Below are 22,198 nucleotides of genomic sequence, written 5' to 3'. Positions count from 1 at the left end.
ATTGCAATTAATATTGAAACATTTGCATCTGAGATGTTGCACCTAATTGTATTGTATTGTCTTAAAAGGAGCACTACATCTACAAATAAATGATAAAAGTTTGCACAATTTTCTGCATGTGAAGAAAAAAAAATAACTTGAAGAAATCTTGCATACTTCATTTCTCTCTGAGGCACGCCCCATGTACAACACAGAGGAGCTTTCCCCAACTGTAAAATGGCAAATAGCTGAGAAAAACCCAAGCAAATATAATATAGGAGATCCATGGACACTAGATTTCATATCCAGGTTATGATGCAGCTAAAAAGGTCCCCAACACAGAAAGAGAGAAATCTGAGCACAATAAAAAAGCTGCTTGCTGTCCATGGCTAACATCCCATCAGCAAGAACACAAGCAGCTAATCAGAAGTAGATAGTTGTAGATAGATTCTCCTTACATTCACTGTGAGCAACTGCAGACTCCTCTCTGAGAAGTCTACAGGCAGGGAGCACAGAGCAGCAATACAGAAACTGTGAAGAAAGTCCTGCCTCTTCCTTCTCTACGTCCTGTGCTCCATCTTAAGCTTGTTGGTTTTTAAAGACAGACATTCTGTAGTAACAGGGAGCGAACAGCAAATTAGCAAAGGGAGAGACACCTAGCGGGATAAATTTTAGAAAGGTTTTTCAGGCAGACAACATCAACATTTTTAAATAAAGTGCAATACGTTTTGGTCCACAAGCACATGCTCTACTAAATAAGACAAAAGATGTCTGAAAATTTAGCAACCATTTAATGAAAATGAGCAGCATGTAACCCTCTTCTGTAAGGACTGAATTATAAGTCATTTTGAGCTCCACATTGGACATCTCCTTTAATGCCTCACAAATTTTGCCTTACCTTGATCCACTTCTCCGTTGTCAGATGTCTGACATTCTCTGCAGGATTCGGCAATGTTTGTACAACTCTTCTGTATCATATAGAGGCTTATATGTTGCTTAAATGCAAGATGGTGGAATGCTTTTAGATAAAAGAAAATAAAAATTCAACCAAAGAACTCTGTGTTCTGTGCCTGGTAATACGGCTCTGTCTCATTCAAGCCAATAAAGCTGCAATTTTAATGGACTTTAGACTTTTTTTCTAACCTCATACAACCCTTTTAACATTAGTTTACTTTGTAAGTAACTGTGCCACTTTATTAGAAACATCATGACTTGGGGCACTGAGCTGTGTGTTTTGATGGACACTTTGGAAAGAGTTTTATAAGCTTTGTACTCCAGAGCCCAGATACCTTGTATGATATTGGAGGCATGCAGCGGTAACATAAGGACCCACAGATGTCTCTTGGTGGCCAGATCTGTGACCAGACCTTGTGATAAGGTAATGGTGTTCCAGCAGTAACGTAAAGGTCTATAAAGTAATGTTAAATAAACCAGACATCTCTGTAAACTCTTCAGTGTGCTGTATAATGTTGTTGTGGCATTTTATAGTCTCTTTAAGGGGTTGTCCACTGGGTTGTCCACTGGGTAACAACAAGCACAGAGTGGTTTAAAAAGAAACTAAAAGAACAGTCATTTACCTCACTGATTATAGTAGTTTGTTCTGATGTCAAGGCGAGACCTTGGCCGGTTTCTACTTCCTGGTCTTCTTTTGACACACAGGAAATGCTCACTCAGCCAATCATCAGTGGGTCAACACTGTGGCCATTGGTTGACTATGTTGACTATGTGAGCATTTCCAGGTGTTTCCATTATGTGGACACATGACCAGGAGGTAAAGACCAGTAGGGACCAGATCATCATCATAACAGGAGAGAGACGGGGAAGGGGTGGTCAGTGAGCATCAGTTCTTTCATTTATGTATTAATTCCCTTTACAAAACACCAATATAATGGACCCCAGTGTTTACTGACTGAAGGGGACTGAATAATTTGACCTAGCTCATACTTGTCAATACTTTGGAAAAAATTTTGGGCAAGGCCAGGTCCCTATTCCTGTAACCTTAACCCCTTTTGGGACACGACACACCAAGTTTTTAATGCATGTGACACTTTTTTTCTGATGTGGGCAAGAATGTGCTGACCTCGTTCCTTTTTGGAGCGTGAATATAAAATAGCCCATGTCACCTTTAAAATGAGATAACTCCATGGAAGCCGAGTCCTGAAGATTTGTCCACTCTCCAAGGAGATCGCCCTTCTAAATAACCTCCTGGATGTTCTGAGAGAGTTGGCAACATGACCTGACCATTCAGATACATATTGGAAGTAATTCAATGAAAGCTAAGCTCGGAAACTGCAGTGTCTTAACATATTCTTTAAGATGGCTGAAGGTGGAAGCTCAACTCACAAAAATATATGGGCTACGGAGATGGTTGACCACTAGGTCCTTCTGTACATTTTAGTTATTTCGATCAACCCTTCCTACAAATACACTCTCGGCTAAGCATGCATGTGTTGTGAACAGAGTGTGGGGAGAAAGAAGGTTGAGTAAGTTAAAAAACAACATCCCAATCTTTCTTTCCTCTGACAACTGGTATTGAGGGGAAACTAGAAACCCTCAAACATTAGATTCCCGCTAAAATCATTGAGTTTGGCCAAGAATAATCTATTGTGTATGTCCAGAGTGCACCATTGCTTTCCAGAATTCGAGAAACATCTTCCATTGACATCTTGTGTTGGGTTACCATAGGGCTAGCAAAACCCTTCCAAGAACTTCCTCACCTTCTCCAACCTCCATTTTGGATTTACAATGTAGCGGAAGACATGTCCAGACAGTTGGGCAACGCACAGCGTCACATACAATGGTTACGGCATGCTTTGCAAAGACATCTGAGTGAGTTTTAATTAAATTTTATCATAATACCTCATACGAAGGATTGTGCCACTTACACTAGTGCAGAGGTGAGTTCTGGTGGAGTCATAATGTTCTAGAGTAATACCAACATGATTTTCACAGTCTTTAACAATACTGCCATAAACATGTAACATTGAAAAACAACAAATGGTATATTTTGACCCGCGTCATGCAAATAACAACCAATACAACACTGCGGATGGAAAAGGAGTCATATTAGCGATCTCTTCCCTCCAACATGGAGAGAAGCTAACACTGAGTGGACAGAATGTGAGTCTAGAGTGCGAATGGCAGACAGTCCGAGGCAATATCATTACACTACATATTGTACTGTAGTTTATAGAATATAGGCTGGGGATGCAAATATCTCTGTCAGAATGGTATCACCGGCGCATGTGTCATTTATGGATCCAAGAGCTCCCATTTTAGGTCCATCTACTATTGTGACCGATACACAGTGGAGGTTGGGATTTTGGTGGGTGCATATTTAACCACTTTGACTAACCAAATACCTGCAAATGACCACAAAAAGGGCCCTTATATGACTCAGTCATGGTTAGAGATCTGGTGGCCATTTCTATTGGAATCAGTCATGTTTCCACCTGGCCTCTAGAGTAAAACCATTATTGCCAACTGATGATTCTCTTCGGTGAGAGTTATGGACTAGATAGCAATGCCTATGGTATTAGGATAGGGAGTCTGAACAAAAACCTGGAACTCCAAATGGATCCATGTTAAAGAGCCATATGGGGACTCCATGCAACGCTCCATCAGGTGTAAAGTTTTTAGCCAAACTCCAAACATAATGGAGCTTGCCACAATTTCTGAAATAGAAGATATATGGATTTACAGTAGTAGTACAGACCTTATGCACAGGATAAGGAGTCTGAACAGAAGCATATGGAATTCCACATGGCTCCAAGCTAAAGAGCCTTACGGGACTCCATGCAAAGCTCCATCCGGTGCAAAGTTTCTAGAACAACTCCGAACATCTACAGGAGCTTGCCACAATTTATGACATGGAAGATATATGGAGGTACAGTAGTAGTAGTAGTAGTAGTAGTAGTAGTAGTAGTAGTAGTAGTAGTAGTAGTAGTAGTAGTAGTAGTAGTAGTAGTAGTAGTAGTAGTAGTAGTAGCAGTAGTAGTAGCAGTAGTAGTAGTAGCAGTAGAGACCTTATGGAGGCATATGGAATTCCACATGGTTCCAGGCTAAAGAGCCTTATGGGATTCCATGCAAAGCGCCATCAGCTGCAAAGTTTCTTGACAAACTGCAAACATAGCATCTACGCCACAATATATAAAATGTTAACTATATGGAGGTACAGTAGAGACGTCATGAACCTTTGTGGGTGACGATTCATATCTCCAACAAAGCGCTGTAATATGGCCATGTGCACAAGGTTTGAATATCACCTCTCTTTGTAGGTACAGTTATTTAAGTGGTGGAATTATTTATCCCCATAGGATATGGAATAAATGGCTGACCAGTGGGTGTCTGACCACAGAGACACCTACCGATCCACAGAACGGGGTTGTTTTACACTCAGATATTAACAAGGGAATTTTGATGGGAGCAGCAGACATAGCCGAGTGTTGTACTATGGTTAATTCTTCGGCCATAGGTTGGCTTTCAATGACTGAGTTCTAGGAAGATGTTTCTAACTTCTAGGTTTGGATATCAAAATGGTTACCTCCACTGAGCATAGCCGAAAGAGCAACAGACAATTGGTGGCACCAAATCGTTGAAGGGGTGCAGCGCCTAATAGGTTGCCTTCCCTTTTTTGTGTACATTTGGGGCAATATTTTTTGGGGCAAACTTCTAAGGACAAGATGGAAACCAGTGATATCTATCGGACATGAGATACGCTAGAAACCTGGATTTGGTTCAATAGTACAATGTGTAGAACATAATATGAAAATGATTGGAATAATTTATTGTCATGGTAACAGTAGCAAGTGTAACACAGAGAAGTGTGCCGAGGGTTAACACAAAAAATAGGGATATTGCCTCTTCGATCTACTTTGCACCGTTGTGTTCATGGTTCTTTGCAGTACACTTATTGTTATTCCTCCTTGACATGTTATTTTTTTTTCACAATTGCCACATTTTTATCGGTTTCTTTGTATAACAAAACGGAACCAAGCATTGTACATGTACTGGTGTGCTGTACAGACACTTAACAAGTGAATTGAAAAACATGGCGTACATTTTTTTTTTTATCTTTTTTTTTTTTTTTAACCAGAGCAGGAAAGACGTACAAGCCGGGCCCGGAACTACACAGTAGTTTCATTTCTCCATGGCCCCGTTTTTACGTTTCCTGCGTTATCGGAACTATAGATCATGGCTTCATGCATGCTACCCTTGAGTAACCCGTTAGGATTTGTTGTGTTAAATGGATATGATTGTCTCCTTGGTTGCATCTCAAAGTGAGTATGGTGCACAGTGTCAGAGTCAGGCATTTTGCCACAACTAAATATTGCAGTACTTGCATCGCTGCTCTCGGGCTGGCTGATGGTAGGGTAAGGGTCGCTTGCCGCACAACAGCCCCGCCTGTGGCCTGTATGGCCCTCGTGTGTACTGTGTGGACTGTCTGTGTGCGAGCTATGGATACTTCCATCAATGCTGGAAGGAATATGGTAAGCATACTCTCTCTCAGCAGCTGACCTATGTCGACTGAAGTAGCGTGGCTTAGTTCTGCTTTTTAGACACCTGTGAACGTGCATGTTGGGTCTAAAAGCACCTTCATTATGCACATGGATATGAGCTTCGTCTTCCATAAGTTGTTCACAGTGAATCTTCGCACAGCATGGTGTGACTGGCGATAGGCAGTTCACGTGGTTCTGCACCGCTTGTAAATTGGTAAGTTTGCAATGACCCACAGACGGGTGGTTGTACATTGGCGACTTATTAGGACAAGGTGAATCCTGAATGCAGGTCGCGTGACCCTGGGCATCTCCATTTATGTTCACTTTTTGGCGTGCGCTTGCTGGCACCGCGTAAGCGTTTCTTTTCGACGGGCAACAGGACCACCAACAATGCCAAACGTCGTCTCTCTTTGCACAGTGATGTATTAAAGTGAAGAGGCCTAAAGTTACACAAAATGCTCCATAGAGGCAGCTAAAGATCATATCCAAGAAATGCCCTTGGGATACAGCAAGAGCCCCGAAGGTCCAGGTTGCTGTAAATAGAAAGAGAGTGAATGCGGCCGCTCGGAGCTGGGCCTTGAACGAATGCTCATTTTCCAGCAGTGAAGATGAAATCATGGAGCAGGTTGCCTGGGCAACTGGCCCGGCCTCAGTTATATGACTGTGACCCATTTCTCCACCTGCCAACCTCTGCTGCTCTTCCGTCCTTTCCTTTAATTCGTACTTGCGTTCTGGATGACGCTTTAGCTGTACGTAGGTACAGAGAAAATAAATACAGGTGACGAGAACTATGAAAGCCACCGGGCCGTAGAACGCACCAAGACTTGGCTCCCAAGCCATCCAGCAGCTGTGAAGGGCAAGAAAGATATAAATGTTAGTGCTACAGAAGGGTATGCAGAAAAGTAATATGCAGATACACTCAGGTTGTCAGTAAAGGGCTTTTATTCATGCATGACCCATGCTTGAGATCAATTGATGGTCATCAACACCTGAGGCCCCGCAGGTCACCTGTCTGGCGTGGTAGTGGCGCTCCGGCACGGTCGCATCTGCTTCATAGTCACAGAATGGAGCTACGCTGTGATACTGAGCGCATCCGCTATACAATATATGGTGATGTTTTTGGTTTCTATGAAGAGAATGCAGCACTCCTCCGAAACTGCTCGGATCTCAATCTTCAATTGATTTATCCTAAAGAAGCCTAGAAAACCTCCTTTAGAAGGAAACTCATTTTGATCTCGAGGTAATTCGAAGGGGATGCCTTGATCCTGAATGAAGTGGGCCTGTCCTGTTCTACAGCACATAGACAACCTATTGATTTCAATGAGCTCTGTGTAATCCTTAATTTCTCCTCTGGGGGTGCTGTGGGGAAATTAAAGGGAATGTCTACGGAGACTTTTTTTTTTTTTTTACCATACTTCCATTGGTTTTTTTTTAGTTACTCTACATAGGCACTCCAGGTTAGTTTTAACCAGCACCCAGTCCCTCAGTCTCCCCCTCCCCTGCAGTTTTCACAGGTAGTGACCTGTACTATGGGGGTCAGCTTTACTTGTGAAAATGGTAGAGGAGGGAACAGCTAGGGTGACCCGGTGGCTGGTTCTGGTTCCAAATATGTGACCTGGAATCGGAGTCTAAAAACGGCCAGAGGTAGCAAGTAAAAAAACTTACTAAAAGGTTTAAGACGTCTAAGAAACACAGGTTGTCCAAATATTCCTTTAATCATTCCATACCCAGAGGAGCGCTGGCAAACCACTCTGCCCGGGCTTGGGTTAGGGCAATGAACTGAATCCTCTGAGCTACATCTCAGGTAAGAATATGTATGCAGTAATCCGGTTTATATTGACAGCTCCTCCCCTTTATGTTGCGCTATCGTTGGCTATTCATCATATCTCATTGCCTAATATAATGAGGACGAGTAGAAATCTATAGGTAGGTGCGACAAGGCAATGCGGGGGTGTGAAACTCCCTTTAATTGGTAAGGTGCGTAACCCTCCACAGCTATATATATATATATATATATATATATATATATATATATATATATATATATATATGTTATTTCTATATTACCAGAGTCCCCTGGGTCTTACTATTACTATTATTACTGGATCACAAGTCTACTCACACATAGACACTTATAGTAGCAGTAGCAAGAGGGAATATATAGACTGGTTGGAGGTGATGAGACTAATCTCTGCTTCAACAGGTTGCCTTGTCGCTGGTAGATGGGCTATACAGTTTTATTAACCAGACCAACAACCTCATTATCATGTAGTTTGTTTTTTTTTTATTCCCCATCAGTATGTCTTGGTAGAATGGGAGGAAATCCACACAAACACGAGGAGAACAAACTCCTTGCAGATGTTGTTCCTGGCGGGATTCGAACCCAGGACTCCAGCGCTGCAAGGCTGCAGTGCTAACCACTGAGCCATTGTGTTGCCCCGAATTGTTGAAGCCCCATGGTTTCACTGGGGATTGAACCCAGGACCTTCTGCGTGTAAAGCAGACGTGATAACCACTACACTATGAAACCAAAGATTTATTGGCAAGTTCTGTCTAATAGAAGCAGGTCCTGAAAAGGGAACCCCCTGCATGATATCCTTAAGTCGAGAGGCTCACATGACCCCTTAGACCAATCAGTGACATGGACCAATGACATCACTCTCATACATCACCGCTTCCTTATCAGCAACTGCTGACATCACTGATTGGTCTCAGTGGTCATGTGATCTTCTCGGCTTACGAATCCCAGTACAGGGGAGAAAGCGTACCAGGATTGGACAGACAGCTTGGGGATCTGGAGAACTGGTAATAGTCGAGTACGTCCATATAGCCAATGGATCCATATATCCCATTCACTCAAAGGAGGCTCAAAAAGATCCCAGTTTGGTGTTCTCAGAGGGTTCCTGTTTTCCCACCAGATGGGCTAATGCAATACAACTACATCCAGTTAAGAAACATTTACCACACAATATACGGTACATTTTTTAAAGGTGAGTGCTGGAAGGAATGAATGCCGGTCAGTGGCAGCCATTTTTTTTTTTTTTTAAAGGAAGACTACCATCTTAATGTATTTGGCTGTCACCGCCATGTTACACAACACATTACAGTGATACACTTTATTAAACTACTTTTGTAGAGTTGGATACACTTTGATGTTTTATGCAAATGAGGCAGTTGGTTCACTAGAGGCGGAACTTCAGCCCAAGCAGCACTGACCTTGGATGATGTCATAGCAGTGGGAGGGTCAACTCCTACAAGATGGGGTATTGCAGGTAGAAGGTGGTAGAGGTCTGAATGGCAAGAGCAAAAGTCCCGTCCCCAGCGCACCGTCTCAGTTGCCTAAGATTATTTTTCTTCAAATGTACAAAAATGACATCTATAACAAGGGTATGATATGTAGCAGAAGGAGCAGTTCAATAGACTCCCTTTAAATCAGAAATATCAGGGTGTGAACAAAGTCTAACACTTTGTCATTCTTGATGTAGTTTATTACGTAAAAAAAAAAAAAAATTAAAGCTTTAACTTTTTGGTTTCATTTAATATACTGGGATGAAAAAAAAAAAGTAGCGAATGAAAGTAAATGGAACATGTCAGTAAAATATGGAACACTAAGAAATCTTTGGAAGTAATTAGCTCCTCCCAGTTGTCACTCATTGGGTTAGGACATTATTACTAGCGTCTCACCCTGGACTAATCTTACACATGTGGACCTGACGGCTGCGCCGCTCGCCTGCACATCGCCCGGCACTACCACATTTCCATCATGTACGCTCTACTTTTCTTGATCGCTTCTCAAATTTGATACTTGGAAGACAAGGTGTTGATGGAATGTGAAGATCTGAAGAAACAGATGTTTTGCATTTGCTTTTTTCTGTGTGTCTTTTTAATCAGTTTTCTTATATTTTTCATCCACAGTAACATTAAAGGGATTTAGAAGTTTCAAGTATAAAAAAAAAAAAAAAAAAAAAAAAAAAACCCACACACATAAAATCAAACAAATACAGAAAAAACATGCAACAAATTAACCAAAAACAGCAATACAGAATTTTTCACTAGTCAAAAAAAATAAAAATAAAAATCTGTAACGTCAATGATAAGACCCCAGACCACAATAGTTCACAGAACATCCCATTACCTTATAACCTGTTACTTACTAAGGTGCGTTGTCTTCATTTCCATAGTTTTTTATGTTGGTTGCAGCAGTTATTCCACAAATAATAAAGGGGACCCCACCACTTATAAGATAAAACCTGTAGAGAGGACAGAAGCACACCGTGAGAATTTCTGATATCGGAAATAAACCATTTACACAGTACAATGTAAGCAGGTAGTCTCCTAAGTTAAAGGGATTTTTCTACATTATTTATGACTTAGATCTGATTCACACAACCAAGTTGTATCTGGGAAACAAAGTCCTTGCTTGGGCCATATGTTCTGGACTGAACTCAGATGTGTTTAGAGAACTCAGTACATTATACAAAACAAATGCAATGATCAATGCAGTATTGTACTCACAGCTCTGTACCTACAGTACTGTACTCACAGCTATATGTCCCTACAGTACTGTACTCATAGCTCTGTACCTACAGTACTCACAGCTCTGTACCTACAGTACTGTACTCGCAGCTCTGTACCTACAGTACTGTACTCGCAGCTCTGTACCTACAGTAGTGTACTCGCAGCTCCATGTCCCTACAGTATTGTATTAGCAGCTCTATGTCCCTATAGTATTGTACTCGCAGCTCCATGTCCCTACAGTATTTTACTTGCAGCTCTGTCCCTACAGTATTGTATTCGCAGCTCTGTCCCTATAGTACTGTACTTGCAGCTCTATGTCCCTACAGTACTGTACTCGCAGCTCTATGCCACTACAGTATGGTTCTCGTAGCTCCATGTCCCTACAGTACTGTTCTCAAAGCTTTATGTCCCTACAGCATTGTACTCGCAGCTCTGTCCCTACAGTATTGTAGTCGCAGCTCTTTCCCTATAGTATTGTACTTGCAGCTCTATGTCCCTACAGTACTGTACTCACAGCTCTATGCCACTACAGTATGGTGCTCGTAGCTCCATGTCACTACAGTATTGTACTCCCACCCAACGAAAATAACTTCTCCTTATGTTCTTGTTGTCTTTGTCAGTGATGAATTATGGTAAAGAGGTTGTCCCATTATGGACACTTATCCCTTATCCACAGAACAGGATCCCCCAGTAATTAAGAGGATGGGGGACCAAAAGTTGATAGGACATTCACTTTTCATGTGACTTATAACTACAGAGCTGATCCCATAAAAGTGAATAGATAGGTAATCTGGCACGCACGCTACCGCTCTGCTCACAAAGTGGATTCGAAGTCCATTATATTCTGAGATGGCAAAGAAAAGAAACAAATCTTGATCTACTTCTTAAAATTCAACCTTTCCGATATTTCATTAAGACAGCAGGTTGTCTTTTTGAGGAATAAATAATATTAAGTCTGAAATACGACGTATTATTCTGAGATGTCCTGGTGGATGGTGAAGAAGTGAAATGATAAACTGATGCAGAAAATCACATTGTGTGACAAAGTCAAGAAATATGCAATGAATTACCAAGTACTAGATCACTTAATGCCTAAAATGGGGCAATACAGGGACAGGGGTATAACCCCAAACATATATACAGATTATTGGCCTGTACCATGTATTACTGATAGGGCTGCAGTTCCTTTGATCCTTACTGGAAGTGATACTGGGGATCCATGGTCCATCAAGAACATGTCTGCGTCCAATCTCGTGGGCAGAATTTAAAGCGTTTTTTTCAGGTTTTATTAATTGATTACCAATTTTCAGGTCATCAATTGAAGATCAGTGGTGGTCCAACACCTAGGACCCCTGCAGATCAGCAGTTTTTTTTTTTTTTAAAAGAGGTATCGATATTCACTGAACAGTCCCAAGCCATGTGACATTACAATCATTTGTCTCATAGCCTGTTCACAGCTCATTCCCATTCATGCAAATGGGACTGAGCTGCGATTCCAAGCAAAGCCGCTGTCCAAAGCTCTTGAAAGAGCTGATCAGCGGAAGTCCCTAAAGATAACTCCTGGAAATAAAAAAACTTAAGATCCCTTGCTTCCCCCTTCCTCCTCTTCTATCTTCCTACCAGCAACAGGCCTTCTTCCTCCCTAACCTAACTTCACCTCTACCCTTTCCGTATATACCTTTCAGGACCTTCTATTACCATTGTACAGACAGATTAAGATCTGATAGTGTTTTGATGAACCGTCCCACATGGGCTTTCGTTTTGCTAGATCTATTGTTCTCACGTGTCCACCTGTATTTTAGTGAAGTCAATATAATATTGCTGGCAAATCACAACACGAACATTTGGTGGCAACACGTAGACATTATCACATATGATAGACGTCTTATGATACAATATCATGTTCTTTTGAAAAGCTGATCATCTTCTGACACACGAGCAAAGGTAAGGCAGAACGCATCTGTATAATGGGACCAATTATCGTGTCAGTATTCCACCGGCTCACCTGATACTTTTTCGGTCCAGTCTAATCCTCTACATCAGTTGTTTCCAAACCGATAAATAGCAAAATTATAACTCCCATGAAAAGACGAGAATACACCGCCACGCTTTACTAGTCCCTGGATAAACCCTTTAATATACAGGTGCACTAATCTGTATAATACAGTGGCTTCACCTATATAGGAATACATCTGGTTACTGTGTCCATGATCTCGATATACAATCAGCCATCAATGATCTCGTTTGGCTCTTATTTCCAATATTATTCTAACATTCCTGCGACTAATTAAACGCCGCCACCTACGGCATAAAATAACAGGAAGCGATGCAACAAGCAGCTCGGAAATTTCAGGAATGAAACACCTTTGAAGGAAAGTCTTTGTTGTTCTCTAGCAATGTGCCACTAATTTACTCTTCAAGCCCACAGACTTTCATGAGTGGTAAAGTAGGTCTCCGCTCACAGCCGCGAAACTAATGGAGAATCAGAATGATGGACAAGCTATTAATAAGCCTTATATATAATCTGTGTATACTGCCATGTACACATGCATACACGCCAGGGCACATGCCAATAGACACGTATACTTTATAACACTTTCTGCTAAAAATATAAGACAATTATAGCAGAGGGATATACAGTAGAAGTCTCGGAACGTAGCCATGACAACCCGAGCGGAAACGTCTATTGTTTATATTGTCGGCTTCACTCAGAACTAGAACACAATGAATAAGAGAAAGACGCTTCATATCACAAAGTCACTTCTCTGGATCACCACTATAAAGCGAGATCTCCGAAATAAGAGAGAGACGCGGAACAAGGAGTTCTGTATTATATTGTCTAAAACAACATCTAAGTGTTCTCGTACAGGGGATCTCAGCTCTCCATCTATATTATATATATATATATATATATATATATATATATATATATATATATCCACCTATCTATGCAATATCTATCTATTTCAGGTCTATCTATATATCTATCAGTTCATCGTAGTCTAATCTATCCATCTATGCCATATCTATTTTATTCAAAGGCTGTCTATATATCTGATGAGCATTTCTCTATCCATCCATCCCATATCTATTTATTCCAGGTGTGTCTAGTTATATGTTTATCACTCGTCTATCCATACCAAGTCTGTCTATGTACTGTACTAGCAGTAGCCGCGACTTCGTCCGCGGCACACTCCCCCGCTGCGCGACCCACCTCCAGCGGTGCCCACCCCCCCGCCTTGTTACTTTGCGTCCATCGCGGGCCCCTTATACACCATGGCGCCCGCATACCCCTGGCCCCACCCCTGCACTACCAGCCCCCTGTCTTCCTTGCTTATATTTTGGTATTTGCTGGTGTTTATGAACCGCCACGTGCCCCCGAACCCCCTCCCCTCCCGCTGGCTCCCGCAGCCTCCTTACCTACTACTTGTCCCCATCTCCTCCATACCCCTTGACCCTGCCCACCCATCTCCCACGGCCCTTCCCCCATCCCCCTTGCGCCTGCACTCTTGCTCCATCCCGTGCCCCTGGGCCCTTTTCCCCACCGGTCACCCCCATCCTGCACCCATGCCTGGGTTGACGTCCTGGGATGACGTCATCTCAGGTCCTTCAGTTTAGGTGAACAGCAATTTAGCGGTTGCGGTGGCGAACTCCGGCATTGTACCGGCAAAGTAAGTAGCCTATGTTTCAATCTGGCTGCCAATGTATGTACTGTATGAGTGCAATTGCAGGCAAATCCATTCGACCGTTTGCCCGTGATTGAGGAACAAACATCCAAACATACAAACTTTCCCATTTATGATATTAGTAGGATAGGATATCTGTTCATCATATCCATCCATCCATCCATCCATCCATCCATCCATCCATCCATCCATCCTAGGTTTGTCTATCGATATATCTATCTGTCCATCATTCCTCTAACTATCTAATAAACTATCTATCCATCCCATATCTATTTATTCCAGGAGTGTCTAGTTATATATCTGTATCACTCCCCCATCTACAGTATTTATGTATCAGCTACTAGAACATAAGCCCAACCCTTTATTGGGACCTCTATCAATAACACTTCCTCACCTATAGATTGCCTCCTCCTTCTCCCCCCGTCTCGTCAGTGATGCATTAAGCACCCGCCTACTCTTTGCCCTGCCCCTGCTTAACACGATACTGTAATTTGGATCCTAATTTCTGTATAAGGAGATATTCCCGAGCCCCCAGAAGACCGTGTTCTAAGAGGCGACTTCAGACAATACATGGCTAGGAGTGTCCATGTAGCTTACAAGGCTCCTTCTACAATCTGCCCGTCACATCAATGCCACCTCCTTATCGCCATCCTACCAGTCATCTTATATTATATGACACACAGCCACCTGACACTCCTCAGTAATGAAAAGAGATGAGAAATAATAAAGAAGATCTCACCATCTTCTTATTCATTTCCAACATAATTCATTAATTATGATCACTCTCAATCTGCTGTATAAACTAATCAGATTTCCCCAGCAATGTTACTTGCAGCTGTACTACCTGAAATAATCTTACTTTGATCTCAGAAATTGGGTATTCATCTATCTAAATGCTAATTGCTTTTTAGCCTTTGCCTTATCCTTCTTGCTTAACCATCATTAATTCCAACTGCAATTCTAAAGTGTGTATGAAATGTAATTTATCTTTACATTATGTTCCTCGTCTTACGACAACCATGAGAAATGTTACATTAGTCATGTAAGATCTGTGTTTTGCATAAGGTTAGAATAACTACTGGATCTATTTACAGAGCTTTTATCTAAGAGTATAGAACTACTAGCATACAATTACTGTACGAGGCCTAGGAGGGTCAAAAGTGATGATGAGACCACAGTGATGTCATAGCATAGGCATAATGTAGTCAGTTACTGGGTACTGTACAGGATAAGACACAGTGATGTCATAATACAGGGATAATACACACAATGATGTCACAGTACAGGGATCATACACACAGTGATGTCACAGTACAGGGATAATACACACAGTGATGTCACAGTACAGGGATAATACACACAGTGATGTCAATATAGGGATAATACACACAGTGATGTCACAGTACAGGGATCATACTCACAGTGATGTCACAGTACAGAGATAATACACACAGTGATGTCACAGTACAGAGATAATACACACAGTGATGTCACAGTACAGAGATAATACACACAGTGATGTCACAGTACAGGGATAATACACACAGTGATGTCACAGTACAGGGATAATACACACAGTGATGTCACAGTACAGGATAATATACACAGTGATGTCACAGTACAGGGATAATACACACAGTGATGTCACAGTACAGGGAAAATACACACAGTGATGTCACAGTACAGAGATATTACACACAGTGATGTCTCAGTACAGAAATAATACACACAGTGATGTCACAGTACAGGATAATACACACAGTGATGTCACAGTACAGAGATAATACACAGTGATGTCACAGTACAGAGATAATACACAGTGATGTCACAGTACAGAGATAATACACACAGTGATGTCACAGTACAGGGATAATACACACAGTGATGTCACAGTACAGGGATAATACACACAGTGATGTCACAGTACAGGGATAATACACACAGTGATGTCACAGTACAGGGATAATGCACAGTGATGTCACAGTACAGGGCTAATACACACAGTGATGTCACAGTACAGAGATAATACACACAGTGATGTCACAGTACAGAGATAATACACACAGTGATGTCACAGTACAGAGATAATACACATGGTGATGTCACAGTACAGGGATTATACACTGATGTCACAGTACAGGATAATACACACAGTGATGTCACAGTACAGGGATAATACACACAGTGATGTCACAGTACAGGGATAATGCACAGTGATGTCACAGTACAGGATAATACACACAGTGATGTCACAGTACAGAGATAATACACACAGTGATGTCACAGTACAGAGATAATACACACAGTGATGTCACAGTACAGGATAATACACACAGTGATGTCACAGTACAGAGATAATACACACAGTGATGTCACAGTACAGGGATAATACACACAGTGATGTCACAGTACAGAGATAATACACTGATGTCACAGTACAGAGATAATACACACAGTGATGTCACAGTGCAGAGATAATACACACACTGATGTCACAGTACAGAGATAATACACAGTGATGTCACAGTACAGAGATAATACACACAGTGATGTCACAGTACAGGGATAATACACACAGTGATGTCACAGTACAGGGATAATACACACAGTGATGTCACAGTACAGGATAATACACACAGTGATGTCACAGTACAGGGATAATACACACAGTGATGTCACAGTACAGAGATAATACACACAGTGATGTCACAGTACAGGATAATATACACAGTGATGTCACAGTACAGGGATAATACACACAGTCAGGGCCGGCTCCAGGTTTTTATGGGCCCTTGGGCGACAGAGCCTCAGTGGGCCCCCTTGTAAAGGAGGCGGGGGAGTCGAGACACTGTGCGTCGCAGATGAAGCGAGTGACGTCATGCAGGAGTGTGGCGTCACCAATGCCATACCTCCCAATTTTTAAAGAGAAGAAAGAGGAGCAAAATGTGCGGCGCGCTCTGCGCGCCGTGGCAAATTTGGCTCCACCCACTTTTGTTGATTCCACCCATTCTCATTCATTTATCATGTGCTCCCACACAGTACAATCCTCCTACAGTCACCCGTAAATTATATGCCCCCCCTCCATTTCTCCCCCAGTTTCATATACACCCTTCCTTTGCCCCCAGTTTCATGTCCCCCCTCCATCTCTGTCCCCAGTTTCATCACGTTCTCCCCCTTCATCTGCCCACAGTTTCATGTCCCCGTCTCTGCCCCAGTGTCATGCTGTTCTCTCCCCACCCCCTTCATCTGCCCCAGTGTCATGCTGTTCCCCCCCTCCCCTTCATTTGCCCCCCAGTTTCATTGGGCCCCCTCCATCTTTGTCTCCAGTTTCATGCCGTTCTCTCCCCACCACCTTCATCTTCCCCAATGTCATGCCGTTCCCCCCCTCCCCTTCATTTGCCCCCCAGTTTCATGGGCCCCCTTCATTTTGTTCCACCTTTATATTTAATACAAAACAAACACTTACACTCACCTTCTATCACTCACCTTCCATCGTTCCCCCGACGCTCCTCTCTCCAGTCACATACGCGATTAAAGCAGGAGCTGTGAGTTCAGCTCCTGCATAGCTGCGGCCCGGCTTGCGTGTGTAGGCGTGATGACGTCATCGCGCCTACACACGCAAGCCGAGCCGGAGTTTTAAAGTAGGAGCTGAACTCACAGCTCCTGCTTTAATCGCGTATGTATTCCAGCTCATCGGCGGACGGACGCCGATGAGCTGAAATCGTGACAGGCAAGTGCCGGGGGGCCCCCAGAGGCTCTGAGGGCCCCGGCACTTGCCCGACTATGCCGTGCGCTGACGCCGGCCCTGCGTACAGTGATGTCACAGTACAGGGATAATACACACAGTGATGTCACAGTACAGAGATAATACACACAGTGATGTCACAGTACAGAGATAATACACACAGTGATGTCACAGTACAGGGATAATACACACAGTGATGTCACAGTACAGAGATAATACACACAGTGATGTCACAGTACAGAGATAATACACACAGTGATGTCACAGTACAGGATAATACACACAGTGATGTCACAGTACAGAGATAATACACAGTGATGTCACAGTACAGAGATAATACACAGTGATGTCACAGTACAGAGATAATACACAGTGATGTCACAGTACAAAGATAATACACAGTGATGTCACAGTACAGAGATAATACACACAGTGATGTCACAGTACAGGGATAATACACACAGTGATGTCACAGTACAGAGATAATACACACAGTGATGTCACAGTACAGAGATAATACACACAGTGATGTCACAGTACAGGGATAATACACACAGTGATGTCACAGTACAGGGATAATACACAGTGATGTCACAGTACAGGGATAATACACACAGTGATGTCACAGTACAGGGATAATACACACAGTGATGTCACAGTACAGGGATAATACACACAGTGATGTCACAGTACAGGGATAATACACACAGTGATGTCACAGTACAGGGATAATACACACAGTGATGTCACAGTACAGGGATAATACACACAGTGATGTCACAGTACAGGGATAATACACACAGTGATGTCACAGTACAGGGATAATACACACAGTGATGTCACAGTACAGGGATAATACACACAGTGATGTCACAGTACAGGAATAATACACACAGTGATGTCACAGTACAGGGATAATACACACAGTGATGTCACAGTACAGAGATAATACACACAGTGATGTCACAGTACAGGGATAATACACACAGTGATGTCACAGTACAGGGATAATACACAGTGATGTCACAGTACAGAGATAATACACAGTGATGTCACAGTACAGGGATAATACACACAGTAATGTCACAGTACAGGGATAATACACACAGTAATGTCACAGTACAGGGATAATACACACAGTGATGTCACAGTACAGGGATAATACACACAGTGATGTCACAGTACAGGGATAATACACACAGTAATGTCACAGTACAGGGATAATACACACAGTGATGTCACAGTACAGGGATAATACACAGTGATGTCACAGTACAGGGATAATACACACAGTGATGTCACAGTACAGGGATAATACACACAGTAATGTCACAGTACAGGGATAATACACACAGTGATGTCACAGTACAAAGATAATACACACAGTGATGTCACAGTACAGAGATACTACACACAGTGATGTCACAGTACAGGGATAATACACACAGTGATGTCACAGTACAGATAGTATAGTATAGACAATAAGCTAATTACAAAGTGTTTTCCTGTAGGGACCCCAAACTATCATGTGATCTGAGTAGAAGCCTGTTAGTAAGTCTTCAGTTTCCCTGCAGCGCCACCACTGGAGAAATTTAGCATTACAAGATTCCCATTCTGTGTACCGTATGAGAAGATCGGTCCTCCAGAGCCAGAGACGCTCTTTGTAACCACTCTCCACTTTGGGATGAGCATCCTGAACAAAGAAATCTCCTCTTTTTACCCAGATTTCCCTAATAAATTCTATATAAATGGGTTTTCTCAACAGGACAACCCCTTTAGAATATAGAATATACTGAACAGAGTTTTTGTGGCGCATATAAACTGCCAATAATAGACAGAGATAGATAGCACGTGCATACACAACTATACAACGGTGCTCTTATTTAGGCTATATGTATGACCTATTAGGTTTTAGTCATCATTAGCTGGGTCTATTAGGCAATATCCACTTTTTATAATATACAGAGAGCCACAGAAATAGCTATAATTGCAATATTAAGCGAAGAACAATGCTCCTTCACAGTCCACTTTATCTTCATATCTCATAATTGTAGCACCGAGGCTCAGCATGTAGTAAAAAATATCCGACCCTACACGGGAAATTGCAATTACGTCTGTTAGCGGCCTGCTTAATATGTAGGTTTTGGCTAATCAAGCATATAATGCTAGCCATACTTTATGCAGGGCAGGCGTGAGGACTATATATTGATACGGTTATGGTAGATAAGTGGATTTTCTACATCATTGGATGTTTTTAACGTAAATACAAAATGCAGAGAAATAGATATTTACAGACTAGCCGGCAACAAGGCCATAAACGTAGACCCCATCTAAATAAAAGTAGAGATGGGCGAACCCATTCTTTTCGAGATGGGTTCGACCAGAGTATCCCAAGTTGTTTGGTTTTTAGCCAAACCGAACAATTGGGGATTCGTCTTGGACAAAATTATGATACTTTGGTGCCTCCTTGTGGCATCTGGCAATCTCTCAGTGACGTCATGGGCCTAAGGTGACTCACCCTGGACTAGCCTAACTAGAGGCCAAAGCTGGTCCACGGCTTTCTGGCATAGATCAAAGGTTTCCAACATTTCTACTATGGGTTTAGGTCCATTAAATTCCAGAAGATCCACTAGTTCTAAACTAAAGTTGACCTTGGAACTAGTTTATGCTATCAACACAATTGAAGTGACTGCAGAATTGGTACCATTGGTGACCGCCATGACTGCTACACTACATAAGACAATGGCAAAGGCAGACTCTCCTTTTGGGCAGCAAACCAACGTCCGAGATTCACAGCATTAGGAGGAACCGCCACCTGGCATTGTAAAAGAAAACTTGCCAACATCTTAAAGGGGATCTGTAGGAGAACGCCATAGGAAGCGAGTCGCAGAAATTTTCCACATTCCCTTTTGGGATAGGTCATGCTTCTTTTGTGATATGTGCATGCCAATATGTTCTCCATACCCCTTTTTTTGTGACATGATGGGCACGTAAAATACTAACATTACATAAGTGACGACAAAGACCCCATTCTTCTGGAACCAAGGAGGTCATCCCTTTTCTTGGTTCAAAAGAGTTGACGAGAGATTAAACCCGCTACGTTCATTTTTATATGGAGTTTTTTTAAAAAATTATATTTCACATTATGTAGGTAGTTCCTCCTAGCAAACAAGTATCAATCATCTTGTCCTGTACCTATGTCATCTCATATCTGTAGTCTGTGATGATGGCCATTTTAGTGTTAAAATGGTGGGAAATACTATGGCTTTTATGCAACCTCAGTTCATTCCTTACATTTAGTGTGTCTATGGGGCAAGGGGGGAAGGGGAACAAAATACTCAGAGGCCTATGCATTTACAACATATGTGAAAGACAGGGCACCATATTGGGAACCAGGTTTGAACAACATAAACTTTACTCTTTTGTTTCAAGTCATAAGTCTTGGCTTCCACGCAGAAAAAGTTGGGTACCAGGTAGGAAGTCATGGGTGACCTTGGCCCCTAATAATACCAACTGTATTACCCTATCCGTGTGGTCTTTAGTGTCACCAAGAATGACATCATAATAATGACATCACAGAGTAGTAACAATGACATCACAATGAAAACGATCTCGTAATTCAACCACAACAACGGGTCTATAGTAGTTGATAATAGCAGTAATATTTGTGCCTATCTTGGGAATTGTTTTTCGGCTGCTCTTAAACTTGGGCCCTTGTGCAGAAGACAAGACATCAAGTAATCGCTGAAGAAGATGTAGCTACTTGTTAGTGGACAAGAAATAGATTATAAATATCTTATGAGAGAAGGCGAACCTTACTTCTAGCAACTGTATTAAGAAGATAAGGTCAAAGAAGATCTATTACTATCGGCCTCCATTTCCTTGTCTTGTGAGATAAACAAAGGTTCAGGAGTTTTATCCAGGGGCTGAAATGTAGGACAGTGTATCAGCCAGGATTGTGAGATTCCTTGTAATTGTGAGTGCTTCAAAGCAGTTCAAGATGGTAAAAGACAGAGCACAAGGCACAGATTAAGACTCTTTTTAGACAACTTCTTAGCCCGGAGACAGCACACAGCAGTAATTCCCCTTGCACAAGGGTAGCACTCTGGTCCTGATACTCCTCTCCCTTGTTGTAGACTTGCACCTTGGGTAGAACCCAGAACACCGTGCCCATATGAAACGTTGTAGATTAGTGGCCAAAATGGATGCACTTAAATCCAAGAACAGACTGGGCAACGCCTTCTAAAGGAGCCAAAAATGGAGTGACATTAGAGCCATGCTGCAGCACGCAAAGGGCTGTACCTTAGGCAATACAAAGGGCACCTCCAACAGTTCCACATATTTGGGGAATCAATGTGCTGCCCTCTATCCTGAAAATACCAGAACAGAAAGTGGTGCCATGACTCCGCATCACTCTTATGCCTAGTTCACATCTGTGTTTGGTAATCTGTTTGGGGAGTCCGCATGGGGACCCCCCCCCCTACCCGAACAGAATCCGGAACGCAATGGCAAGCAGAGAGCTTATAAGAGCACACGGACCCCATAGACTATAATCGGGTCCGTGTTCTTTCTGCACCAAACATGCGGACAGAAAAGTACTTCGTGATCTACTTTCATGTCAGCATGACTCGTGCAGGCAGCACGCGGAAAGCACACAAACCCATTGTAGTCTATGGGGTCCATGTGCTTTCACTGCTCACTGCTTGTCAATGTTTTCGGGGGTCCCCATGTGGACTCCCCAAACAGATGTGAACCAGGCATTAAAGTGACAG

At 42.4% G+C, this 22,198-nt stretch overlaps 1 protein-coding gene and 1 non-coding gene across 3 annotated transcripts in view; both read right to left on the bottom strand.

The window, feature by feature from the left end:
* Positions 1 to 4,912: 4,912 nt before the first annotated feature.
* The window catches only part of ADGRA1 (adhesion G protein-coupled receptor A1), a 342,093-nt gene continuing 324,807 nt past the window's right edge, over positions 4,913 to 22,198 (bottom strand). For both annotated transcript variants that reach the window (XM_075258484.1, XM_075258485.1), the window contains 2 exons: positions 9,632 to 9,727; positions 4,913 to 6,324 (listed from right to left, as the gene is read on the bottom strand). In XM_075258484.1, coding sequence (XP_075114585.1) covers positions 5,106 to 6,324; positions 9,632 to 9,727 — 1,315 coding nt within the window. In that variant the 3' untranslated portion in view covers positions 4,913 to 5,105. The remainder of the gene's footprint in view (positions 6,325 to 9,631; positions 9,728 to 22,198) is intronic.
* Positions 7,935 to 8,007, bottom strand: TRNAV-UAC (transfer RNA valine (anticodon UAC)). Its single transcript has one exon. It is a non-coding gene; the product is annotated as a tRNA-Val (tRNA).

The sequence above is a fragment of the Leptodactylus fuscus genome, chromosome 10 (assembly GCF_031893055.1).
Source record: "Leptodactylus fuscus isolate aLepFus1 chromosome 10, aLepFus1.hap2, whole genome shotgun sequence".
Taxonomy (NCBI): Eukaryota; Metazoa; Chordata; class Amphibia; order Anura; family Leptodactylidae; genus Leptodactylus; species Leptodactylus fuscus.
Note: the sequence above shows the minus strand (reverse complement) of the source record. Positions and strands in the feature narration are given on the sequence as shown.